Genomic DNA, 22,260 nt, shown 5'->3' on the forward strand with positions numbered 1-22,260 from the left:
CTACCGTGCCCGCATCAACTGAGCTACCCAAGCACGACTCACAGCCCGTTCTCTCAGCTTTACTTCCGCCAGTACCTCGTCTCCTACCTTGCAAACTTCCTGCAAGTTTGAGAAGCAAGAGAGCTTCTGTGAAGTTTGGAAGGTAGGAGACGAGGTACTGGCGGAAGTAAAGCTGAGAGAACGGGTTGTGAGTCGTGCTTGGGTAGCTCAGTTTGTAGAGCACTTGCCCGCGAAAGATAAAGGTCCCGAGTTCGACTCTCGGTCTGGCACGCAGTTTTAATTTGACAGGAACTTTCGAATCAGCGCAATGTCCGCTGCAGAGTGAAAATTTCATTCTGGAAACATGGGTTATCTGTCTTCAAAATTTCTATTGGGCGGATTTAACTTTGCATTCACAAATCTTACTGTACTAGGTACCTTACGCTTGACGGGAAAGTTAATTTTGTCACACACTTCAAGTCTCGCACAGATATTATAACTGGACTTTCCTGATCGCTGTTAGTTTCGTTACACGTAGGCGGGTTAAGTGCACGGCTTTATTTTCGAAATTAGCCTGGTGCACAGTCCCACGCCCTATAAGTAATACACCCTACATGGGGTTTTGTCAAGAACAGTTTCCTATCTTACCAGCGGTGATAGGAAATCACTAACTACGACCATCTCTGAGCCGGAAGAGCGCTTACACTGTTTATGAAGTAGCAGCATCAACTTCTTCGTAAAACAAAACTGAACTTTGCGCTGCTATATCGTCTGTTGCCTTTACTCTAACAGGGTTCGTGTGCCAGTATTCTGGTTTTTGTCGGGCTACTTCCAAAAGCAAATTTCGTTCTCTGGCGCATTTGTTTCTCCACTGTGTTCATGCCCGCTGAGCCACAGAGTGGGTGGGTTCAGCACCCAAGCGGAAAGGTGGTATCAGCAGCGAAGTAAGTAATCATTTACTGCGATGGTAACTGGATCTTTCCTTCCTAAGGAGTAATACAGACCAACAACATACTGATCGGTTTTGCAGGGGAATGTAAATTCGCCGCGTGAATAAATGACATTTAGTGTAAGAAGACTTCGCAGTTTTATGTGCTAGGCCTTGTCAACCCTCGCGAGAATCTTAATAGCTTTCCCCCCCGAAAAGCTATTCACATAGGTGGAATAAAATTTCTCTGAATTCAGAGCTCCGAGGTCTTGTTACGATAAACTGACGATTTATTTGTATCTCTCTAAATAAATGTTGCTATCCACATGCATCGTATATTGAAAAAAGAAAAGCAGCAGATCATCAAAATCAATCTAAAATGATCTCCTGTAAGATGTCAACATAAAATTCAACTTCTCATTTGAAAAACCAGGGCTAACTACGAATAGCCTTAAAAGCAAATTATCACACAAAGCAAAGAAGCGCTGTTTACATAGCGTTGTTTGATAACAACGGCCCTCAGGCCGGGCCTGCTGATACCAGTTACGAAGCTGAAATTTCGTCCACCGCAATCAATTCCGAAACTTTTTGTTCTTTATTTGTTGCATTCGTAACGGCTACATACTGTATGAATAACTGTAACTCAGAAGTTTAACCAAACAAAATAATCCAAATTTCCCCGATCAACGGGTGTATGAGAAACAAGACGACACATTTAGACCCGGCCTTAAATAATCCGTTGAATGGATATACGCGGATGAAATACGCTGTTGGAAACTGTAACGCTAAGCACGTATGCTGGTATCAGGTCATCTTCTGAGGAAAAAATCAGGGGTCTTTGCGAAAGGTGCAAATATCGCTCTAGAAATATAGGATGAAATTGTGCAGCGTGAAAAGCATTTTTTTTATCACCAACTTACTTGTACTGAATATTTTTTAATGTGAGAATACTGAAATTACGTTATAAATACGTTTAGCAGTAGTTTTTAGAGAAGTTCATGAGACGCTAAACTTACCTTGCGATTTTGAAGGATATAGCTGCATATCGTTAAAAAGTTGCTGAACTTTTTCTGAAGGAACATGGTTTGTCGAGCCAACGCGACCATACCAGACGCTGTACACTTCCCTGTAACAAGAAGAGAAAGCATTGGCACCAACAAAGCAAAGCTTTCTTCGCAATCACAAGGATCATGATGATATAGGTGCTACCATAGTGGTGGCGCAGAAAGGCCTTCCCCAAAGCACTTATAAAGGTACTGTGTCCAACACCGTATATCCGTATTTCTATTTTCCCGGCAGTTTCTTTCCTTTCAGGGTAATTAGAATTATACCTTTAACGCAGCAACCGACTGCGACGGTACCTAACGGTTACTGCTGGTTTAGTTGCTATTCCAAACAGCGTACCATACGAGCAAACCAGTTGTGGCTTTACCTGTGGTTGTTCATACTTCAGATACTTTGGCTACGCACGACTCTGATTAAAGGGAATAGCTGGACGTAGTTATAGGGTCGAGCCGCGCCCGCCTGCTTTCAAGCCCCGCTACTAATTCGCTGCAAATAACCTGTAGCAGTGATTCTGCAGTCAAATAGTCTATCCATTGGCTAGAATTGCGAATTAATAAAATACACAGCAGTACAAAATAAAAGTTAGATGAATAATTTAATAAAAATGGTTCTATTCTAATGTCTGTTATTGATGTAGGCTACTGAGAATTATGCTGAATAACCTTTATTCGAGAAAAGACATTTCAAATAAACTGTAAGGGGTCCTACGATATTCAGTTATAATACAGACAGGAAACACACTTATCAAATGCAGTAGTTACGTTGTGAGCGTTACGAGATTGGCAGCAAAATCGGCGAACTAAATTGTAATCGAAGATACTAGAAAACTAAGTCGATCTCGTAATCACTGTACACGAAATATTCACAAGCTGAAAACAGTTCAGAGTTCAAAATAATGATTTACAAATTCTCACACGTGATATAAAGAATAGTAATTCGTACTGTGTCTATACTCAGTTCCGTAACAGAAGTGGAGAAAGTTACGAGTCCTACAAAGGAGCACATTCAGACTTCACGAAATAGGAAGTCATTTTAAAAGTTAGAATATTGTAGCGGTCGTTCACCACCCAGAACCAATCATCTACGAGACTGAATCACGCACGTCACCCCGCGCGGATGTGCCTTCGTAACGCAGACTACGGTATGATAAATGCAGCAACATTTCGACGTGGATGCCACCCGGTCCTGGGGCAGAAGAGCGAGACGAAGACTGCGTGTTGGAGTTCCCGCGTAGGGAAAACGGTATTATAGCTTTTGCGATTTTGAGAGGAGAAAGCAAGTGGTCGCACTTCTGCCGCTCGTTTCTTCGGGAGAGAGGCTGACGGCTAATTTTAAGAGCTCGAAATCTCGGTAAAGTGTTGATCCAATAAGTTAGAAATTGCGATTGGGTCCACTGTGGTACTCTGCGCGACAGTTATCACTGCGGTCAGGGAGAAACTAGACGGACCCGATAATCGTCTAATTAGACTCCGAAAAACAGATGAGGGAATGAAGGTGTTAAGGGAGCTGGTAAATAAGTCCCAGATGCCTTCTTGCTATCGCGTATGATGCGACGGCATCGCCCATGTAACTGCTTATAGTGGGTACAGTTGGGCAACGTAGGGTGGTGGCGGAAAACGTGAAGATCACGTCTCCGCTCGTGTACTGCGTCACGGCATGTCTCGTTCCAGAAAGGAACTGTGGGGCGCCGGGGCAAATGGGAGGTACGACGTATTGAACGTTCCGCGGCTGTAAGAATAACTTCCGTTAACATGAATGACCCGATCGTCGATGCTAGGAAATTGACAGTCATCAGATGTTGCTAGAGAGGAGATGAGTGTCCAATCGGCTTGGGAAAACTTCCAGTGTCTTGGGCGCATAGATGGCAGTTGTGGCTGTAATCTAAGGACACATGGAAATTGGTCACTTGAGTGTGCATTAAGAGCGAACCATTCAAAGCGCCGAGCTAGCTGACCACCCCAAAGCGGGTGGTGGACATTGAAGTCCCCAACCAGAAAATGGAGGAGAAGGGGGCGGGGGGGGGGGGGGGGGGGTAGATTTTCACTCTGCAGCAGAGTGTGCGCTGATATGAAACTTCCTGGCAAATTAAAACTGTGTGCGGGACCGAGACTCGAACTCGGGACCTTCGCCTTTCGCGTGCAAATGCTCTACTCTCTCACGACCCGCCCTCACAGCTTCAATTCTGCCAGTACCTCGACTCCTACCTTTCAAACTTCACAGAAGCTCTTCTCCGAACCTTGCAGAACTATTACTCCTGGAAGAAAGGATATTGCGGAGACATGGCTTAGCCACAGCCTGGGGGATGTTTCCAGAATGATATTTTCAATATGCAGCCGAGTGTGCTCTGATATTAAACTTTCTGGCAGATTAAAACTATGCCAGACCGTGAGTCGTGCTTGGGTAGCTGAGATGGTAGAGCTCTTGCCCGCGAAAGGTGAAGGTCCCGAGTTCGAGTCTCGGTCCGGCACACAATTTTAATTTGCCACGAAGTTTCATATCAACGCACATTCCGCTGCAGAGTGAAAATCTCGTAAGGACTTACTTTCTTATGTTCCACCGCTCTTATTTGGGGGAGCGGCTCTGTAAATCCCCGCGGTTTCCTGAAATCGCTTTACGCAAATGCTGGAGTGGTTCCTTTGGAAAGACAGTACGATTTCCTCCCCCATCGCAGCTTGTGCTTTGTTCCAAATGATTTCGTGGTCGACGAGACGTTACATCCTTACTTTCTTTTCTTTCCCGAGTAGTGGGTACAATGCTGTTCCCCTAACCGGCTTTGAAATGAGAAGTACACAGTTACTTTTAACTCTGACTCAACGGCACTCTTAATTTTTCCTTAGCTTCGTCGCCTTTAACGGCGATTTTAAATTCATTAAATTTCTCCCTCGCCAGAACGCACAAAAAGTTGTTGTACTGGTCTGTTGAAGTTACACGATTATGTGGAGTAATTTACGAGTCAGCAACGCTATCCGGCGAAGTAGGAGCGTGGAACTTGTTTACGCTGGTTACGGAAGTGGTTGACGCAGTTTCTAATTTGGACGGCGGAGTGGATTCGGAGGTAGCCGCCGGCCCAAGGCTGTGCGGACATCGTCACCGCTGCGTGGGAGGCACAGTCCTCTCTACTCGCTCGCCATGGCTATCACATCTCTCACATTTACGTCTGTGCACACGGAATTAACTGAGTATTTTCCGAGATCACCGGACAAAAGTATTAGCTACCGTCTTAAAACTATAGCGTAAAACTGGTTCCAGGCGGTCACGTGATTTAAGTGGCAGCAGAGAAGTGCAGTGCATGGGATCAGCGCAGCAGAATGGGGCGCAATCGCAGAAGGGAGCTGTCGTGTTCAGCAACTTTCCCGAATCGTTGGCGTATAAACGAGAGCTGTCCGACATTTCTACAGGGAGAGAACAGTGGTCGTACAAACGTGCTAGTTGGCAGGGACGGAGGAGAAGGGCACCGACTGCTGCTGGCGGTAAATGCAGATCCATTTGAATCAGTTTCCGAGCGAAAACTGAGTGCAACTGCATGCAATGAACGTTTGGAGTCTGCTACCTCACCAAACACGTCATTGCTCACAGCGGAACAGAAAGCTGCTACTATGTGGACACTAACTGCAGACGTGTAGTGTAGCCCGACGAGTAGCGAGTTTGGGCCTTTATTTAATTTATTGAGGATCTGCCATGCTAGGAGGCAGCTAACGATTAGGACTATACAGTTACCGGCAATGTACCATCTGTCTAGTTCGTTCTGAGCTCGCGAGAAAAAATTATTATTATTTTTTTTTTTTACGTCAAATTACGACGACAGTGGAAAATAGTGAAACCGAGATCGTGCTACGTTGCTGAGATCGGATCTTTATACAGGATCTACTCAATTTGATTTCTGTTCGTGACAGGTAGGGAAAAGCAAGAGATCTGAACAGAAACTGAAGTGGAGCGAACTATAAAAGCCAGAGGTAATATCTCTGGGAAGTTACATGCTCACAAATGTATTTACCGGTTTTCATTACAGATGGACATAGTGGATCGTATTAAATATCTCTGTATTCTACTTTCTTTAATTTTAGCAGAGTGAAGATTTACATTTCTAGGGAAACTTCGTCAGCAGTATTTATATGCAAGGATCAGCCGAAGAGCGTTCGAAGATTTGAGAGTACGTCTGCGATTACGACCGAACGCAATACAACAAGAGCTTTCATTTTCCTTAATTTTCACTTACTCGTCAAAACTGGCGAGTTTAAAATGGGAAGTTACGTTTGGAAGTAAGCTAAGACACTTACCACGTGCGAATAGCAGTTCAGGCAAGGAATGACTATCGCTCACATGACGCGTTTCGGAGTTTATCCATCAGATATACAAGAACGATCACTGCACATAGATATGTTTCAAACCGTATGTCATGAACATTCTTCGCATGTCCAACGAAGTGATTGTGTGTGGGTTGACGTAAGGAGCGGTAAAAAGTAGCCTTATGAACCACTATCCTACACAACTTCATAGTTTGCTTAGCACAAAAAAGGTTTTGTAAACTAAATATTCGGTTCAGTGACGCTGATTCTCATTCCAAACGATTCTTCTATGTGAGCGGATCATCTACGGAATTCTTTTGAACGACTCTCTCGACACTTACCGTTGTAGTTTTAATTACCCTTAACAAGAAGGGGGGGGAGAGAGAGAGAGAGAGAGAGAGAGAGAGAGAGAGAGAGAGAGAGAGAGAGAGAGAGAAGGGTAGGTTGATGTGTGTGAGACGTATTTTCCAAGTGGTAGCTCTTGCTGAGTACGAATAGCACGAATGTTTTTTGACGCCATATTTCGAGCAAGCTACTCACACGTGTGCTGCTATCCAGTTTTCACCTTGTAAAAATGTATGGCGTGTCCCCTCGCTGGGCAGGCTGCGGGATCAAGCGTACCGCCTGCTCCTTGCCACACTGCCACAGAAGGACGGGTTCTGCGAATTACAATACAGTGGCCGTCGGTTCGTCTTTTTCTTGCTGTCGCGTCCTGTTCATCCAAGAATGCCGCCATGCCACCGAGGTCGTCGATCCAGTAGTCGTCGTCGTCGTCTTCCTCCTCCTCCTCCTCCTCCTGCCCCCCCCCCCCTCACACACACACACACACACACACACACACACACACACACACCTCTGTACGGTATATATGCACCATACTCAGATTAGTGGATTACTTATTTGCAACAGATTGGCAGCCACTCCATCGTCTTTATGTTCTTGCGAATGTATCATATCTAACCATCGAGACCAAATGTTTAGCAATAGCGATACAGTAGCTGAACTGAAAACGATAGAATTTAAGACTGGGTGTTCAGTCGTCGTGATTTCTGCTATGTCTGTCCTATGTGAGGACTCTTCATCAAACACACTTGTCAGCTGAGAGATGATAAGTGCTCAGTTGATAGAATGCCGAGTTGATTGCAACCACCTGCTCCTTCTCTGCCAAAGCAACAGAAACTACTCCCAACGTAAAGTTCTCAATTCACGCACGAAGGGAGATGGATTGTAGCCAAAAGTATTATGATCGGGATCTGAAAGGTATTTCTTACAAAATAATACCCAAGTCGATTGAATAACTTTCTTTATGAATCACCAAACATACCACTTTACAATACTTATGTACTGAACAGAGAGAATAAGCTTGTACGAGTCTTTTACGTATTTTCCCGGAAGGCAGGTAACATTCAGGTACAGGCACATATTTTCTATATCCACATTTTTAACTGTTTTTACATTCTCTTAAACGAGAAGAAAGCATCGCGTTTTGACGGTACGACGTTATTGGTATTCTTACAGAATCTAGAATCTTCTGGCATTTTCAGTTACAAGAAAAGTAGCAGCGAATGGCAAAGTCTTTGAGATTTCACGGCAAATGGATCCGGGTACGATCTCTAATAATCAGCTCCTTTACATGTTCTGGCTTACTTCAAGCTGATACTGAACAGCTAAGGAACAAGTGAAACAGTCTTAACCCTTTGCAGCCCAAACTGTGAAAAACTTTACTAAAGAATTTAATATCTGGGGAGAACGTTAGTAGTGGGTCACTGCCAGTACTGGGCAGAGTAGTGCTGACATCGAGATCAGTGCTTTCTTGCCTGTTGTGTCACATTACATCTGACTGTTGCACTCTTACTGTTTCGCTGGCATCAGCATCGGCACTCTCATATCTCCGACGTCATTCTGGGAAACACATCCACCCACGTGCACAGCACACACACCTCACACCCCTGTGCAACAGCCGGCAGTGTCTAGTTTCTAACTTTTAAGTGTGTTGTCATACGAGTTTCAGCATGTAGCACCCCCTGTCCCAAGCGCCTCCTGCGCGGCAGCGAATGGCGTCCAATTTCTATTTTCTGTGTGTGCCGTCATATGCTGTCCAGCACGAAACACCCCCTCCCCTCCCTCGTGCCTGCCCCCTGCACCCTCCCTTTAAAGCATTCCCTGTACACATTACTAGCATAGTTCCTGCGTTTGGACTTTCGTGGGAGAGACTTAACATCCAGACTTATTTATGTGCCTCCAGCGCCCCTCTGTTTCACTAAAATCGATGCCCAGTCATGTTGCCGTAACAGGAGACCTGCTCTGGCGTGGAAACAGTGCTGCACGGTTACCGCTATCCGGCGCCATTCACTGCTCAGCCCGAATATTCTTGCTTTCAAATCCACTTGCGTGCCTGGTACTGTTTCCTACACGTGACCCCATCACCACACTGGCGGCTACTGACAACGCTCCACGGTGGCTTCCACACAGCTTCTCTTTACTTTTGCTGAAGACAATTTTCTGTCCAAAGACTGGATAGCCCCACTGCACTGCCCCCTTCGGTAATCCTACACTTAACCTGCAAATGAATGTATAGATGATGTGAAAATTTGCTACTGACCCTAAATAATGAAAAGTGAGAGGTCATCCACCCGAGTGCTAAAAGGAATCCGTTAAACTTCGGTTACACGAACAATCAACCATGTCGAAAGGCCATAAAATTCAACTAGATACCTAGGAATTACAACGAACAACTTAAATTGGAATAGAAAATGTTGTGCGGAAGGGGAACCAAAGACTGCGTTTTACAGAGGAACACTTAGAAGATGCAACAGACCTACTAAAGATACTGGCTATGCTACGCTTGTCCGCCCTCTTTTGGAGTACCACTGCACGGTGTGGGATCCTTACCAGATAGGATTAAAGGAATATTTCGAAGAAGAGCAGCAAGTTTTGTACTATCGAGAAATGGTGGGGGGGGGGGGGGGCGGCAGTCACTGACATGAAACAGGATTTTGGGTTGACATCATTAAAACAAAGGCGTTTTTCGTTGCAGCAAAACCTACTGACGGAATTTCAATCACCAACTTTCTTCTCCGAATGCGAAAATATGTTGTTGACGCCCATCTACATAGGGAGAAACGATCATCATCAATAAAATAAGGGAAGTCAGAGCTTGCACGGAAAGATATAGGCGTTCGTTTCTTCCGCATACTGTTCGAGACTGGAATAATAGAGAATTATTGTGAAGGTGGTCTGAAGAGCCTTATGCCAGACAGCGTGATTTGCGGAGTATATGTAGACTTATTACAACAGCAATTATTCCCATTTACCAGAAAGTTATCAAACTAATCCTTAACGTATCAAACTACTCTCATCCCTCGCTCGGGGAATCCAGTCTAAAGGAATTCTAATTGTTCCTGGATCACATTTCTGAACAACTCCTCGTCTCAGGTACATAAAGGCTAACACAAGCGAAATCGGAGTCACTATGGCGCTAGAAATTGCGACACTTAAGGTCATAGTTGCTCGACCTCTGTCATCTCGATATTGACTTACAAGCTGCAGCAATTGTTCTGCTACGATTCACCCTTGCTGTGCGGCTATTAACTGACTAAACGAATGGTCCAAACTGTATTTTCAGGCGGCGTTAAGGAATGTGAAGTTCTGCTCGGATAATATTTCTACGTGCCCGCCTGGCCAAGCAGCTGTGGTTGTATTTCACGTAACAGAGTCGCTCCCGTCATAGCGGCTGGCAAATGGAACCTCGGTCCCATCACAGTTTTCACTACCGTGTAACTAAATAGTTCGCTCCCATAAGACTCCCTTGTTCATAGCATATGGCTATCAGTACAAAGTTATCATATACCGAGTATATCCACTGTAAACTTTATCTCTGGAAGTACAGTTTCTGCTCGATCACCGCTTTCCGACAAGGACGTACCTCTGCTCTACCTCTAGATAACTGCATCACATATGCATTTACACCTGTGGCGTCCGTCGCGCCCGTTTTGACATCGCGATGGCCAGGTGCCAGGCTGTGCTGAGCTGCAAACCGCCGTCCTTGTTAGTGTTTTCAGAGGTTTTTATTTCAATAGCTTCTTTTATGACGTTGTCCCAAAATCACTTCGTCCTCATAACGACAAATGTTTCGTCGAATAGAATTCTGGATGAAAACATTACCATATATGGCGAGGAAGAGAGCACTAGTGACGTCACAGCTAGCAGTGCGGCTATGGAACGACGCGACCACGGCGACACAGCAGTTCTACCACTTGACAATGACTGAGGAGTGCTCGGTCGAAAGCTCGTGCGATTTTAACCATCTGACGCGGCTGGAAGCCCGAGAAAATTTTATCATACGAGCGTTTACGATCGCGGACGAGCAGCTTGACGACTCGAAATGTCACTCCTATGGCCACAGTAATGGGTGTGTCCAAAATTGTCATCTCGTGATTAAAAAAGAACGTCATACGTGGAAATGGTACGCGAAAGCGTGACCGTGGTCACAGACGGACCACCACACACTTTAAGGGGACTGATGCGCAGCCCTTTTTGCGAAAAGAAACTGACATCTCACTAATAGGCATATCGCTCCAGATCTTTTAACTGCTAGCAGTACACGGGTCTGTGGCAGTGCCATTTCGCGGCGATTAAATCACGCTGGTTTATATGCTCGGAAGCCTGTTGAATGTATCGCAATTCAACCACGCTGTCTTCGAGGAACAATTGATTGGACCTCAGTTGGTGATCCCAACTAGTCCGCTCCGTACACCAAAGTAATTAGCTGGTCGAGTGGGGGAAGCTGGAAGGTTAAGAGACCAAGTAACAAGATTGTCAGTCGCACGATCACGAGTGGTGCAGCTTGAAGTAGCGATGTCAACCGTAACGTTTTCTTATCTAGTCGAGAGATCCGTAACAGTGGAAGAGAGAATACTAAAAGCATAATGGTTCAAATGGCTCTGAGCACTATGGGGACTTAACTGAGGTCATCAGTCCCCTAGAACTTAGAACTACTTAAACCTAACTAAGGACATCACACGCATCCATGCCCGAGGCAGGATTCGAACCTGCGACGTAGCGGTCGCGCGGTGCCAGACTGAAGCGCCTAGAACCGCTCGGCCACACCGGCCGGCTGACATGACAATACCGTTATTATTTATGACTGTTAGACTAGGCATATTCCTGTACCTCCGTAGCACGAGAAGATAAGCGCCCCAATCAGAGAGGTAACATTGGATTTCGGCCTTGGTTAGACCGTCTAGCAGCCTCGTGTAAATAACACCACGGGAAGAATTCAGAATTCTATGGGCCTCGACGCGAACAAGGTAGCCGTGGAGAAATGAGGCGGCAAGCAGTAGTTGTGCTTGAGAATCAGAAGTACTCTCCAAAAGTAAAGTGCCTTTATGCAAACGAGAGCAGGATTTCACAGGGCTGGCAATTGCATAAACACATTTCTGAATAATAAACGGATTTACTGTGGCGAAGGACTAACCGTATTCAGTATGAGAGACCACGAGGAACCGTGGTGCAGCGGGCAGGGTCTTTGAATCGTTAGTCTCATTACGTTTACGTTTCGTGGGCGTTGATTGGCAAGATGATTGGCTCATCGCGAGAAAATCCCCCAGAATTGCTGTCTTCTCCGATCGTGTGCTCCTTCCAACTGGGAGTCCCCTTCACAAAGGGACCTAGCTGCCTTAGGTCATTGTTCACACTTCAGGTCACACCACCTGAACACCTGACAGAGGGACCAATGGCAATTTGGGAAGGTTGCAGCTGAGGTAATCACCCCTCCCTTGGCCTGAGCTGTACCATGCGAACCCTACCTGCCGACCCGGGGCTGGGAATTACGCGTTACCCAGTCACCTGTTCCGGCTGCGTCAGAGGCGTGGGCCGGCTTCAGGAGCGCACAGGGAGGAAGAAGAAAATGAGGAAACTCTGACGCCAAAGCAGAGGAACGAGAGGAAAAGAGAAGCATAGAAAAGAAAACGAAAAACAGTGGTGACACTGTTCTTTTGTCAGCGACAGACAATGCAGTACATTCCCAAGAACACCGCACACACGTTCCCTAAGGGATGGGAGAAAGAACAGCTGGAGGATAGATATGGAGCACCGAAGGGAAAAGATGCTGCAAAGGCTGGGCCCCCTGGGTAGCTAAGCACGAACCCGCCAAAGCGTGGCAAGCTCCCGTAGGGGAGAGGGCATGTGAAACACGAAACGCACATCTCATTTATGCAAGCTCTGTAGTTGTTCGTTATAGTAAATTACTACGGTCACATTCCTCTTTAAAATGAAAGATCCACCGTAATTCCTTGATCACATCTCAGTAATTATCTCTCGCGAACGGAACGACGAAGCACGATGTTTAACCTACTCCGCTTGCTTTGTTATCTCTTATCTTTTAAGCGCGGGTTTATTGCACGCTACTAGCGCCACAGCGCCCACGGTGCGACCTCAGAGATGTTCGCTGGTTGACAGCATGCCGAGCTAAGTGGGGAGACTTTAATACTAGCGGGCGAGGGCACGGCAAACGCCCGTTCCAAGTGCTGTATTCTCGGTGCACTGCTGCCTGTCCCTAAATTTGTTCCAAGTTTCAAATCATGGTGAAAATGTTTGAAACATTACTAGATGGCACATACTCTCTGTACCAAGTAGTACTTCCATCTGGAGTTTCTAGTTCAAAATGGCTCTGAGCACTGTGGGACTTGACATCTGAGGTCATCAGTCCCCTAGAACTTAGAAATACTTAAACCTAACCAATCTAAGGACATCACACACATCCATGCCCGAGGCAGGATTCAAACATGCGACGTAGCGGTCGCGCGGTACCAGACTGAAGCGCCTAAAACCGCTCTGCCACGTAGGCCGGCCGAGCTTCTAGTGCAATGCTTCAAGGTCCTCTCCAGCCTGGGATGGTTTGAAGAGAACAAACAAGTTTCTGGTGAGTGGGCACAACTTTTTGAGCAGCGACATATTTTGCAGTTACACAGAAACGAACAAAAGTAAGGAAAGCCTTTGTTAAGCAAGATTTACACGCATTGTTGAGCCAGTTAAAGCTATGAACCCACTCCATGTAATTCCAATGCATATAGCTGCGCATTGCGAACTGACATTTACCAGGAGAATGAACAATGAAAAACTAACGATATAGCTGTGTGCATCCAAAAAGCACCCAAGGTATTCTGATGCCACACAATTAGGCTGCTCACCGTGTCACCGCAAAAAGAGAAGTCAGAAAATCACGGCAATGTTCTAAGTGCCGTACCAGGAAACTGACCGTTTCCAAGTGCTAATGAGAAAGCTTTTACCAGTTGATTCTAGCAAAGAAGACCGCATTGCTTGACAGACTTAATAATGCAATTTACTTGCTCAAACAGCGCCGTTATCGGCTTATTCAGACGGCTGTTCACGTTTATACCATACTTGTTATTGTTTATATTATTTGTTGACAAAAAAGCTAATGTAAACACTAAGATGTTATGAAGACATGTACACCTGCCGTAAGTTGAACCTGTCGGTTCGAAACCTGTAACGGTGCTATGTGTGTGTAGATAAATAGCTTTATTAACAGTAGCTAGTTTCTGTTTTCTTTTTGCAAGTATCAATTTATATTCATTATACAACCACGGTCTCAAAAATGTCAGTTTTCGAAAAAAAAAAATAGCAGGAAGAAAGTTTTTGTTCCAAGTTCCAATAATACTGAGGCATTACGTTTTATCTCTGATAACAGAAGTACGGACATGCTGGAGTTTTAGATTTTTAACTTTTAGAACTGTAGTCAACAAAAACCATTCGTCATTTAAAAAAAATTTTTTTGACCTCCAGAGAGAAGCACCTCTTTGGCAGGAAGACCATGCGCCATCTACAAACCCATGTTTTAGAGACTTCCTCCACGGTTTGGCACCTGTATCAAATCTATGGACGTGTAACAGAGTTGCGACAACGCAACAGCACTGGAACGTTTTTTATGAAAAACGCCACTCTTCAACTGACTCGTTTCAAAGACGTTGCGCGAACATTACTGTCAATGTAAGCGTGTAACGTCACCAAATCCAGTAAGACCAAAATCGCAAATAGCTATTAAGAATTGTTACTCTTAAACAGAATAGAGAAATGTGAACGTATTCAAAAGAGAACAGGCCACGGCTGACGTATGCCATGCCGTACTTCATCTGAAAGACCAGCCACGGTTGTCAGTTGCTAAACAAACACCCCTCGATGTTTCTACTTCTTCCTCAACAGCACTGAGTTCAATAATTTTTTCAACGTCTGATCCCAAGAACGGAGTTGTTTAAGAAACAATAATCGATCCTGATTCGCATCAATTTTTTTCATTTTCTTGAAAACAATTTAAAAGCGATGAGAAACGCTGTTTGTCGTCTAGTTATAGCATTACTCTTATTTGTGTATTTGTTAGGAGTAAAACATAATGGTTTTGTTAAAGGCACTTTAAACGGATACTTTCTTATTGGAGCTTGGAACCAGTCAGTTCGTTGGTACTGCACATATAACATTAATAAACTACTTATACGTACGTCGATAATGTGTACCACCACGCTACGGCGTGCTGTATTGATTAGTACTAATTTTAGCAACGGGGGGAAATACTGTGTAGCCGCAAGTCATTCGAACCCCACTGATTCTTTCGCTTCCAAAGAAGCGCCAGTTATATTTTTCGTATAGTGTGTGTAAGTCAGCTCAGTTAGTTCTACAGTTTCTGGACAAGCTGGGGAAGAAAGTGGGCAGTGCCCTTTCAAATGAATCATCCCGACGTTTGCCTGGCGCGATTTAGAGAAATCGCGGGAAACCCAAATCAGGATGGCAAGACGCGGATCTGAATTGTCGTCCTGGTAACGTATCTATCAGGTGCAACGAGACTGATCAGACAATCCAGTCATATTCTGTGCGTAATAAATGCTTTTTGGAAAGAAAGCATTCCTCGTATCACTTCGGTGCCTAACTTTTTGCACGGATCCACGTTCTATTATATACCAGCAACAGCTTAAAAAAAACGAAAACTAGTGCAGTACAAGACAGGGAGCAAATTAACACGTTCGAGCAGAACTGTTGCGTATCACTCCACTTAAAGTGGAATTAAACACAGTGGCTTTGTGAGACTAGCGGAAGACGCAAGCACAGGCGCCCAGTGTGTGGTTTAACTACGCAGTGAAAAAACACCAGCAGAGCAACAACACGCTTGTTGACTGCTCGCGTCACACTTCAATTTGAGAACGCGTCACGCCGTAGCCCCGCCACGGCCATATCTCTCTCTCTCTCTCTCTCTCTCTCTCTCTCTCTCTCTCTCTCTCACTCTCTCTCAAACGCTTCCTGCTTCTATTTGCGCATTATTTGGAAAGGTGCACACTTGACGAGATTATTTCACTGACGGAAGCGAAGAACAAAAACCTGATAAGATCGGCGAAAGGTACGGTTCCAAATAACCGTGGGTGGGAAACGTAGCCACAGCCGTAAGATGACAGCCATTGATGATGGCGCGGTAGTGTCGGCATTTAACAGAAGCTAATACTTGGTACGCTAACGATCTCATTTACTGATTAAATTAGGTGACTGCAATGGTTTCAGCTGAAAATTCAAAGCTAGGCTAACTTTTAATCCCTAGCCATGCCTGGTTAGGTCATTTGCGAATTTTCTGTGGTTTTAAATGGATATAGCTACACTATTAAGTGAACCCCGTTGATTTGTCAAGATAGCGCAATGGAGCACAAGAACCGCAGTATCGGCTATACAGACACGATCGCTAGAAAAATTCTCTCTATTCAACGTCCTAGACCACGATCTGGTATCATGTTTCATTTTCTTCACTCAATATACGTGTACCTAGCTCCAATAAGTATTCCCACACAAAATTATTAGTTTTAGTTTCTTGGGCTATTCTTTCACAGCCTGCGGTTATTATACACGAGCCTAATTACGAGGTTTCAGCGTAATCCGGAGCTTCATTTCTGCGCCAGCTTGTCAACACATTAGTCTCATTATCGCCTTGCTCCGTGCATTCGAGTGCTCTATTGGTCTGACCGCGCTCGTTTCTAAAACAAGAAAATGCACAAAATATTCAAAGATTACTTCTGGAACATAGCTGAAATGGATGGTTCAAGTTTATCTGCGAAGCGTATGGTGACAAGCTACGAAATACCTCGATTTATCACATGCCGAAATATCTGGTGCCCGAACAACACAGCCTCATGTTCCATGACGTTGTTTTAGCGGTGCAGAGGGTCGATATAGAACAGTGCGACGGGATTTCCAGCGGAAAATTTTAGTTCCAAAGTGCATTGTGATGTTCCAGCACGACAGTTTCAACATTTACCGTTAGTTAAAAAGCGGCCGAGCCAAAAATGCAAGTTACCTGAAGACCGCATTGCTGGACAGACTAGGCATATTCCTGTACCTCCGTAGCACGAGCATTAGCACGGGAAGATAAGCGGAAGCGCGCAGCCAAAGCCGACGCATCCCTGCCGCCGCCAACCGCCACTGTACTGGCCTCAGCCGCGCGCATGCGCATCAAACACCACGCGGCCATCGATCGCCCAGACACCCCACTACACCAACTGCGACGTCGCTCTGCTGTCCGTGGATTAACCTTATGCTGTTTCATTTCAGTGACACAGCGGCTGCGTTTGCCGTGTGTGTTATAACTGGTGAGTGCACTAAGTTCCTACAATTAACGATTTCAAAATCAGACCCCTGAACTGGTATCTCATATCTACGTAAGCGTTCTACAAGCTTACCTTCTGTGGGTGGCAGGGTGTGTGTGATCTTCCCCTTCCCCCCCCTTTCCGTGGGCAACTTAGGGGCAATTACCTACATGAAGGCGTCCCTACAGCTAATATTACAGCCGAAGTTATACCACAGTGCTATTACAAAGCGCTCTGAAGCAACCTGGAAATAATAGTGTTGCTAAACGATTTTTTTTTTTCTTTTCCTAATGTTATCATATGCGACGCCACGTCCGTTCCAACTCTAAAGCAAGCAGACATCCTATAGCCTGGACTTTCTAACAAAGAATTTTGTAAGTATCGCAAGCTATTTATAAACTTCAAAGTTTCAGAGTTACTGAATATAAAACGTAATAAGTGTTCCTGCAGTCTGTCGTACATACTCAGAATTTAAACATGCGGCAAGAAAAACCGAATCTCCTGGTTTTGCGTACATTACCCTCGATGCTGGTTTCGGAAGAAAGAGCCACAAAGTAACTTGGTACAGCAGAAATCTTTGGTGGGTTACATGCTCTATGACTGGGAAACGAAGAGGGCTGTAACGGATATAAAGGTACTACTATCTGAGGCACTGGGTAGTGTTCAACAGCTACTGGTGATGAGCATGAAAATTATGAAAGAATGGAAGAAGACAGAACCAGGAAAGTAGACAAAGTATGGAAACTTAAGGAAAAGAAGTCAAGGAACAATACGAGGAGACTATAAGGGAAAGGTTACTTAAAGATGGAGCAATAATGGGAGAAGAGAAATGGGGACAATTTGAGAGTGCTATGGTAGAAGCTGTAGCAGATGTTTTCAGATGGCCAAGTGGCAGAAAACGGTTGAAGGAGACACCGTGGTGGAATCAAAGAGTCGATGAGGTAGTGGGAAGGAAGACCAAGTCCATCAGACTGTGGTTCCGAGAAAGTAGCAAATTGCCAAGAGAGGAGTATAAGAAAAAGAAGAAAGGGGCAAATAAGACTGTGGCTAGTAAGAGAAGAAAGCGGGTGCAAGAATAGACAAAGATGATCGGAGAAACCAGCAGGAAGCACTGTATGAAATGGGCGAAAATAAGAGAAAAAGTTTGAGAGAGGATGCAACAATGATGGATGAAAATGAGAAAGAGGTTAACAATGAGTCAGTGAAGATAGTGTGAAAGAAGTATTTTGCGCACTTGCTAAATCCAAACGGACTTAGATGAGGATAATAAACCAGGAGGTGGAAGTACACTCTGGGGAGAGAGGGGATGGGGCACGACTTTACATGGAAAGAAATGGATATGGAACTGGAGAAGATGATAGGAAGAAAGGAAACAGTGGCTGTACCGCGTGATGGTATGGAATGAGAAGAATACTCCAAAAGATTAGGAAACGGCACTAATTGTCCCTATAAGAGAGAGAGAGAGAGAGAGAGAGAGAGAGAGAGAGAGAGAGAGAGAGAGAGAGAGAGAGAGAAGGAATAGTTTTAGAAACTACAGGGGAGCCACATGGGACAAGGTATGTGGAGAGTAGCCGGCCGAAGTGGCCGTGCGGTTAAAGGCGCTGCAGTCTGGAACCGCAAGACCGCTACGGTCGCAGGTTCGAATCCTGCCTCGGGCATGGATGTTTGTGATGTCCTTAGGTTAGTTAGGTTTAACTAGTTCTAAGTTCTAGGGGACTAATGACCTCAGCAGTTGAGTCCCATAGTGCTCAGAGCCATTTGAACCATTTTTGTGGAGAGTAGAATCTCAACAACGGTCGACAACAGACAGACAGACAGACAGACAGCATGGCTTCGGACCTAGGAGGTCAAATGGTTCAAATGGCTCTGAGCACTATGGGACTCAACATCTGTGGTCATCAGTCCCCTAGAACTTAGAACTAATTAAACCTAACTAACCTAAGGACATCACACACATCATTGCCCGAGGCAGGATTCGAACCTGCGACCGTCGCGGTCACGCGGTTCCAGATTGAACCGCCTAGGAGGTCAATTGTTGACCACCTATTTGCTGTGAGGCAGCTTCAGGAGCACCACTATGAATTTTGGGATGATCCTGTGATGGCCTTTTTCGGTGCATAAAAGGCATCTGAAAATGTCTCGAGAAGACTGATATGAGAAGCACTCAAAAAGAAGGGAACAGAAAGACAGACGACAAGCAGAGTGAAGGGGGGAAGACACTCATAATAATAGTTCTCGTGTTATGTTTAGCACAGCAGGGCAGGCGTCCGTGACCTGCGGCACGGTTGTCTCAGTACTTCCACTCACATTATGTCGCTCAAATCCCCTTCGAAGTCTCTTTCGAACACCACAGGAAAGTATAGCGCATTAAAAAATACAAGCCACGTGTCGATTTGATAGATATAAATGTTATAAAAATTACTAGTTACGTCTAAAAATTCACGACACTGTCCGCTGTAACCACAGATACGCGAAACCGCGAACCCTTACTACAATCCAGTTGCCAGTCAAACACGAGAAATTTTACGAAAGGGATTCGGCGGAAACTATTAAAAGAGGAGGAAGGTAGGGAAAGGAAGTCTGTCCTGCGGAATACGAACTAAGCCGGAACGGAGGACTGTCATGCATATCCATTACATCTTACTGCTAAGTTGCTGCCTTTTCACATTTCTTCGTAACCCAGTTCGCAGCACGTTGTCAACAGGAAACTATGGTTGACGTGGACTTTCCCAGCGTCGGTTTTTCGACAGTCGGAGGCACACACAACAGTTGGGAGGCTCTGCCCACTGTTTTGTTGCAAGAACACCCCTTCACATTATATCCAGGCTTAAGACTGGGTATGCACGTAGTACATAGGTACGTTTAATTTTTTTATTTTTACTTTTTTGTTTACCCGTTTTGCTTTCTACAACATTACTGCAGCAGCTTCTTGTCTTATTTTATAAATTTTAATTTCTTAATTTTTTTTTTTATAAGAAAGCCAGGGATTACAGTTCTCCACTGGGCATTTCTTCCATTATTAGCACCCACGCTTCATCCACAATGTTTGGTGGAAGCAGCACCCATACGACATAGCACTGACTTATCTATACCTATATTCCTACGTTAGTCCCAGTTATCGCGTTTTCTTCCACATATATTGGGTGAAGTGAAAATTACAACCGGAAAGGGATGTTCTGGTGCACATCATTTTCATAGATTTAACTGTAGCCACTTCTAAGTTTAGCTCTGCGGTTTTCGGTGACCACCCAGACATCTTATCTTTCACTTCGGAGAAGTCTTTCACATGTATTGACTTTTGTCTGAGAGCAAAGCAAATAAAACAGGAAATGCCTTGATCTCTTGTTTTGTGCATCCGATGGCAATTGTGTACAATTGTTCGAATTGTTTCGAACTGTCGAATGGGTTCATACCATTCCATTTTTACACACAACTAACTTTGTTCCTTCCCAACCGAAAACCGGACTTCCTTCGTCAGGAACAACTCCATAATTTTCAACAATCTATCACCTCGATTTCATTTCAAAATGCCTTCGTTCACTCGAATCTCCGACCTAGTCCACGGTTCCGGGTAGTCCCAATAGCTTTCCACAATTCAGTGCTGTGCTTCTCATTATCATATTTGCGACGAAATCTAAACATATCTTCCAAATGTCGAAATTTATCTTTAAAAATTTCGATGCGTACACTGTCTTTCCTTTGTGGTATCTTTTCCTTCAGTTACGCATTTGTTTCTTAATCTGATCATCTGTTTCGTCAGTTGGGAAACAATTTTACTGTTCTACCATTTGCAGTTTTCAAACGGCCTCGGCACGCAATCCGTTTGGAATTTACGCACAACCATTTCGTGTACTCACCGAATGTTCTGTGCGCGCGGTAGCGAAGAGCAGTCTCGAGAAGTCACGGCTTCCCTTCGTTGGAATTACTTCCACTGGAACTTAACTAGCTTAGGCCCGCCGAAGGCTGTAGGCAAGGACACTGTCCGACTGTGGCAACACGTACGCTAATCGTGAATGACTGGGGCAGGCTTTGGTCGGGAAAAACACTGAGCAGAAATGGTAGGCTGGAAGTTCCACGGTGGGAAACCGCACGTAGCCAAATTGGCAGAGGGGTGAAAGAACTGTACACGAGACGTCTATGGCTATTACAATGGCCTGGTCGTATGCCACGGATTCCATCTTTAGTGACCTCTGAATGAGAAATTAACAACCCTTCGAGAGTGTCATTGTATATTTAAGCTCTCTTCTAACCGATCCACCTCTGCAGAAAACGATATGGGATTTGTGGGTCCGACTCGATGCACTCATCATTCGTAACTTAGCACAGCCCTGGGAAAAAGAAATTCTTGCCTAAAGGGTAGGTTGGGGGAGAGGGAGGGTGGAGGGATGGGGGCTGGGACCCATGTGCAGACTGAGAAAAACATGTGACGTCATCTGGGGGTGGGGTGGGTGTGGTCGGGGGCGGGGTTGGGCGTGGCTGGGGGGTGGGGAGTAATTAAGAGGGGTAGGACGTCAAACGGGCCGTCTTGGAGCAGGAGACACACCACAGGACATTTTAATTTCCACTGTCTATACTTTTACGAATAAATTCATAAACCTTTGTCAGCATGACCAGGAACGATTCAGGATTCACAATCATAGCAGTAGAAGTTCAAAAAGTAACATTTTTTTTACATGCGGAAGTTCATTTTTTCACTTCTATTGGCTACGTGTGTTGCTGTAGGTACACGTTTTTTCATAAGTAAGAGAGATTCTTCTATGAATTTTGCACAGCATACAAACTATACTTGCAGGTTCAAATGGCTCTGAGCACTATGGGACTTAACATCTATGGCCATCAGTCCCCTAGAACTTAGAACTACTTAAACCTAACTAACCTAAGGACATCACACAACACCCAGTCATCACGAGGCAGGGAAAATTCCTGACCCCGCCGGGAATCGAACCCGGGAACCCGGGCGCGGGAAGTGAGAACGCTACCGCACGACCACGAGCTGCGGACTACTTTCAGGTGTATGAAACTCTAGAAATTATTTAATTTATGAAAAAATGAATCTGCTGTTACATTTTAAACTTCATATTTAGAAAAAACTCAAATTTCACAGCTAAATATCTCAATTTTACCACAGATTTTAATAGATCTGGAAAATTCTAGAGTTTCATACACCTGTAAGTATGGTTTGTATGCTGTGCAAAATTCATCGAAGAATCTCCCTTACTTATGAAGAAAAGTGTACCTATAGCAACAAATGCAGCCAATGGTAAGTGAACAGAATGTAAAAAAATAAATTATTTTCTTATATTTTTAACTTCCACCACTACAAGTGTAAATCCTGAATCCTTCCTGATCATTCTGACAAAGTTTT

At 44.8% G+C, this 22,260-nt stretch overlaps 1 protein-coding gene across 2 annotated transcripts in view; it reads right to left on the bottom strand.

Moving 5' to 3' along the window:
* LOC126469924 (uncharacterized) overlaps positions 1-22,260 on the bottom strand; it is a 573,978-nt gene that overhangs the window by 320,537 nt on the left and 231,181 nt on the right. For both annotated transcript variants that reach the window (XM_050097321.1, XM_050097320.1), the window contains exon 2: positions 1,924-2,033. In XM_050097321.1, coding sequence (XP_049953278.1) covers positions 1,924-2,033 — 110 coding nt within the window. The remainder of the gene's footprint in view (positions 1-1,923; positions 2,034-22,260) is intronic.

The sequence above is a fragment of the Schistocerca serialis genome, chromosome 3 (genome assembly GCF_023864345.2).
Source record: "Schistocerca serialis cubense isolate TAMUIC-IGC-003099 chromosome 3, iqSchSeri2.2, whole genome shotgun sequence".
Lineage (NCBI taxonomy): Eukaryota > Metazoa > Arthropoda > Insecta > Orthoptera > Acrididae > Schistocerca > Schistocerca serialis.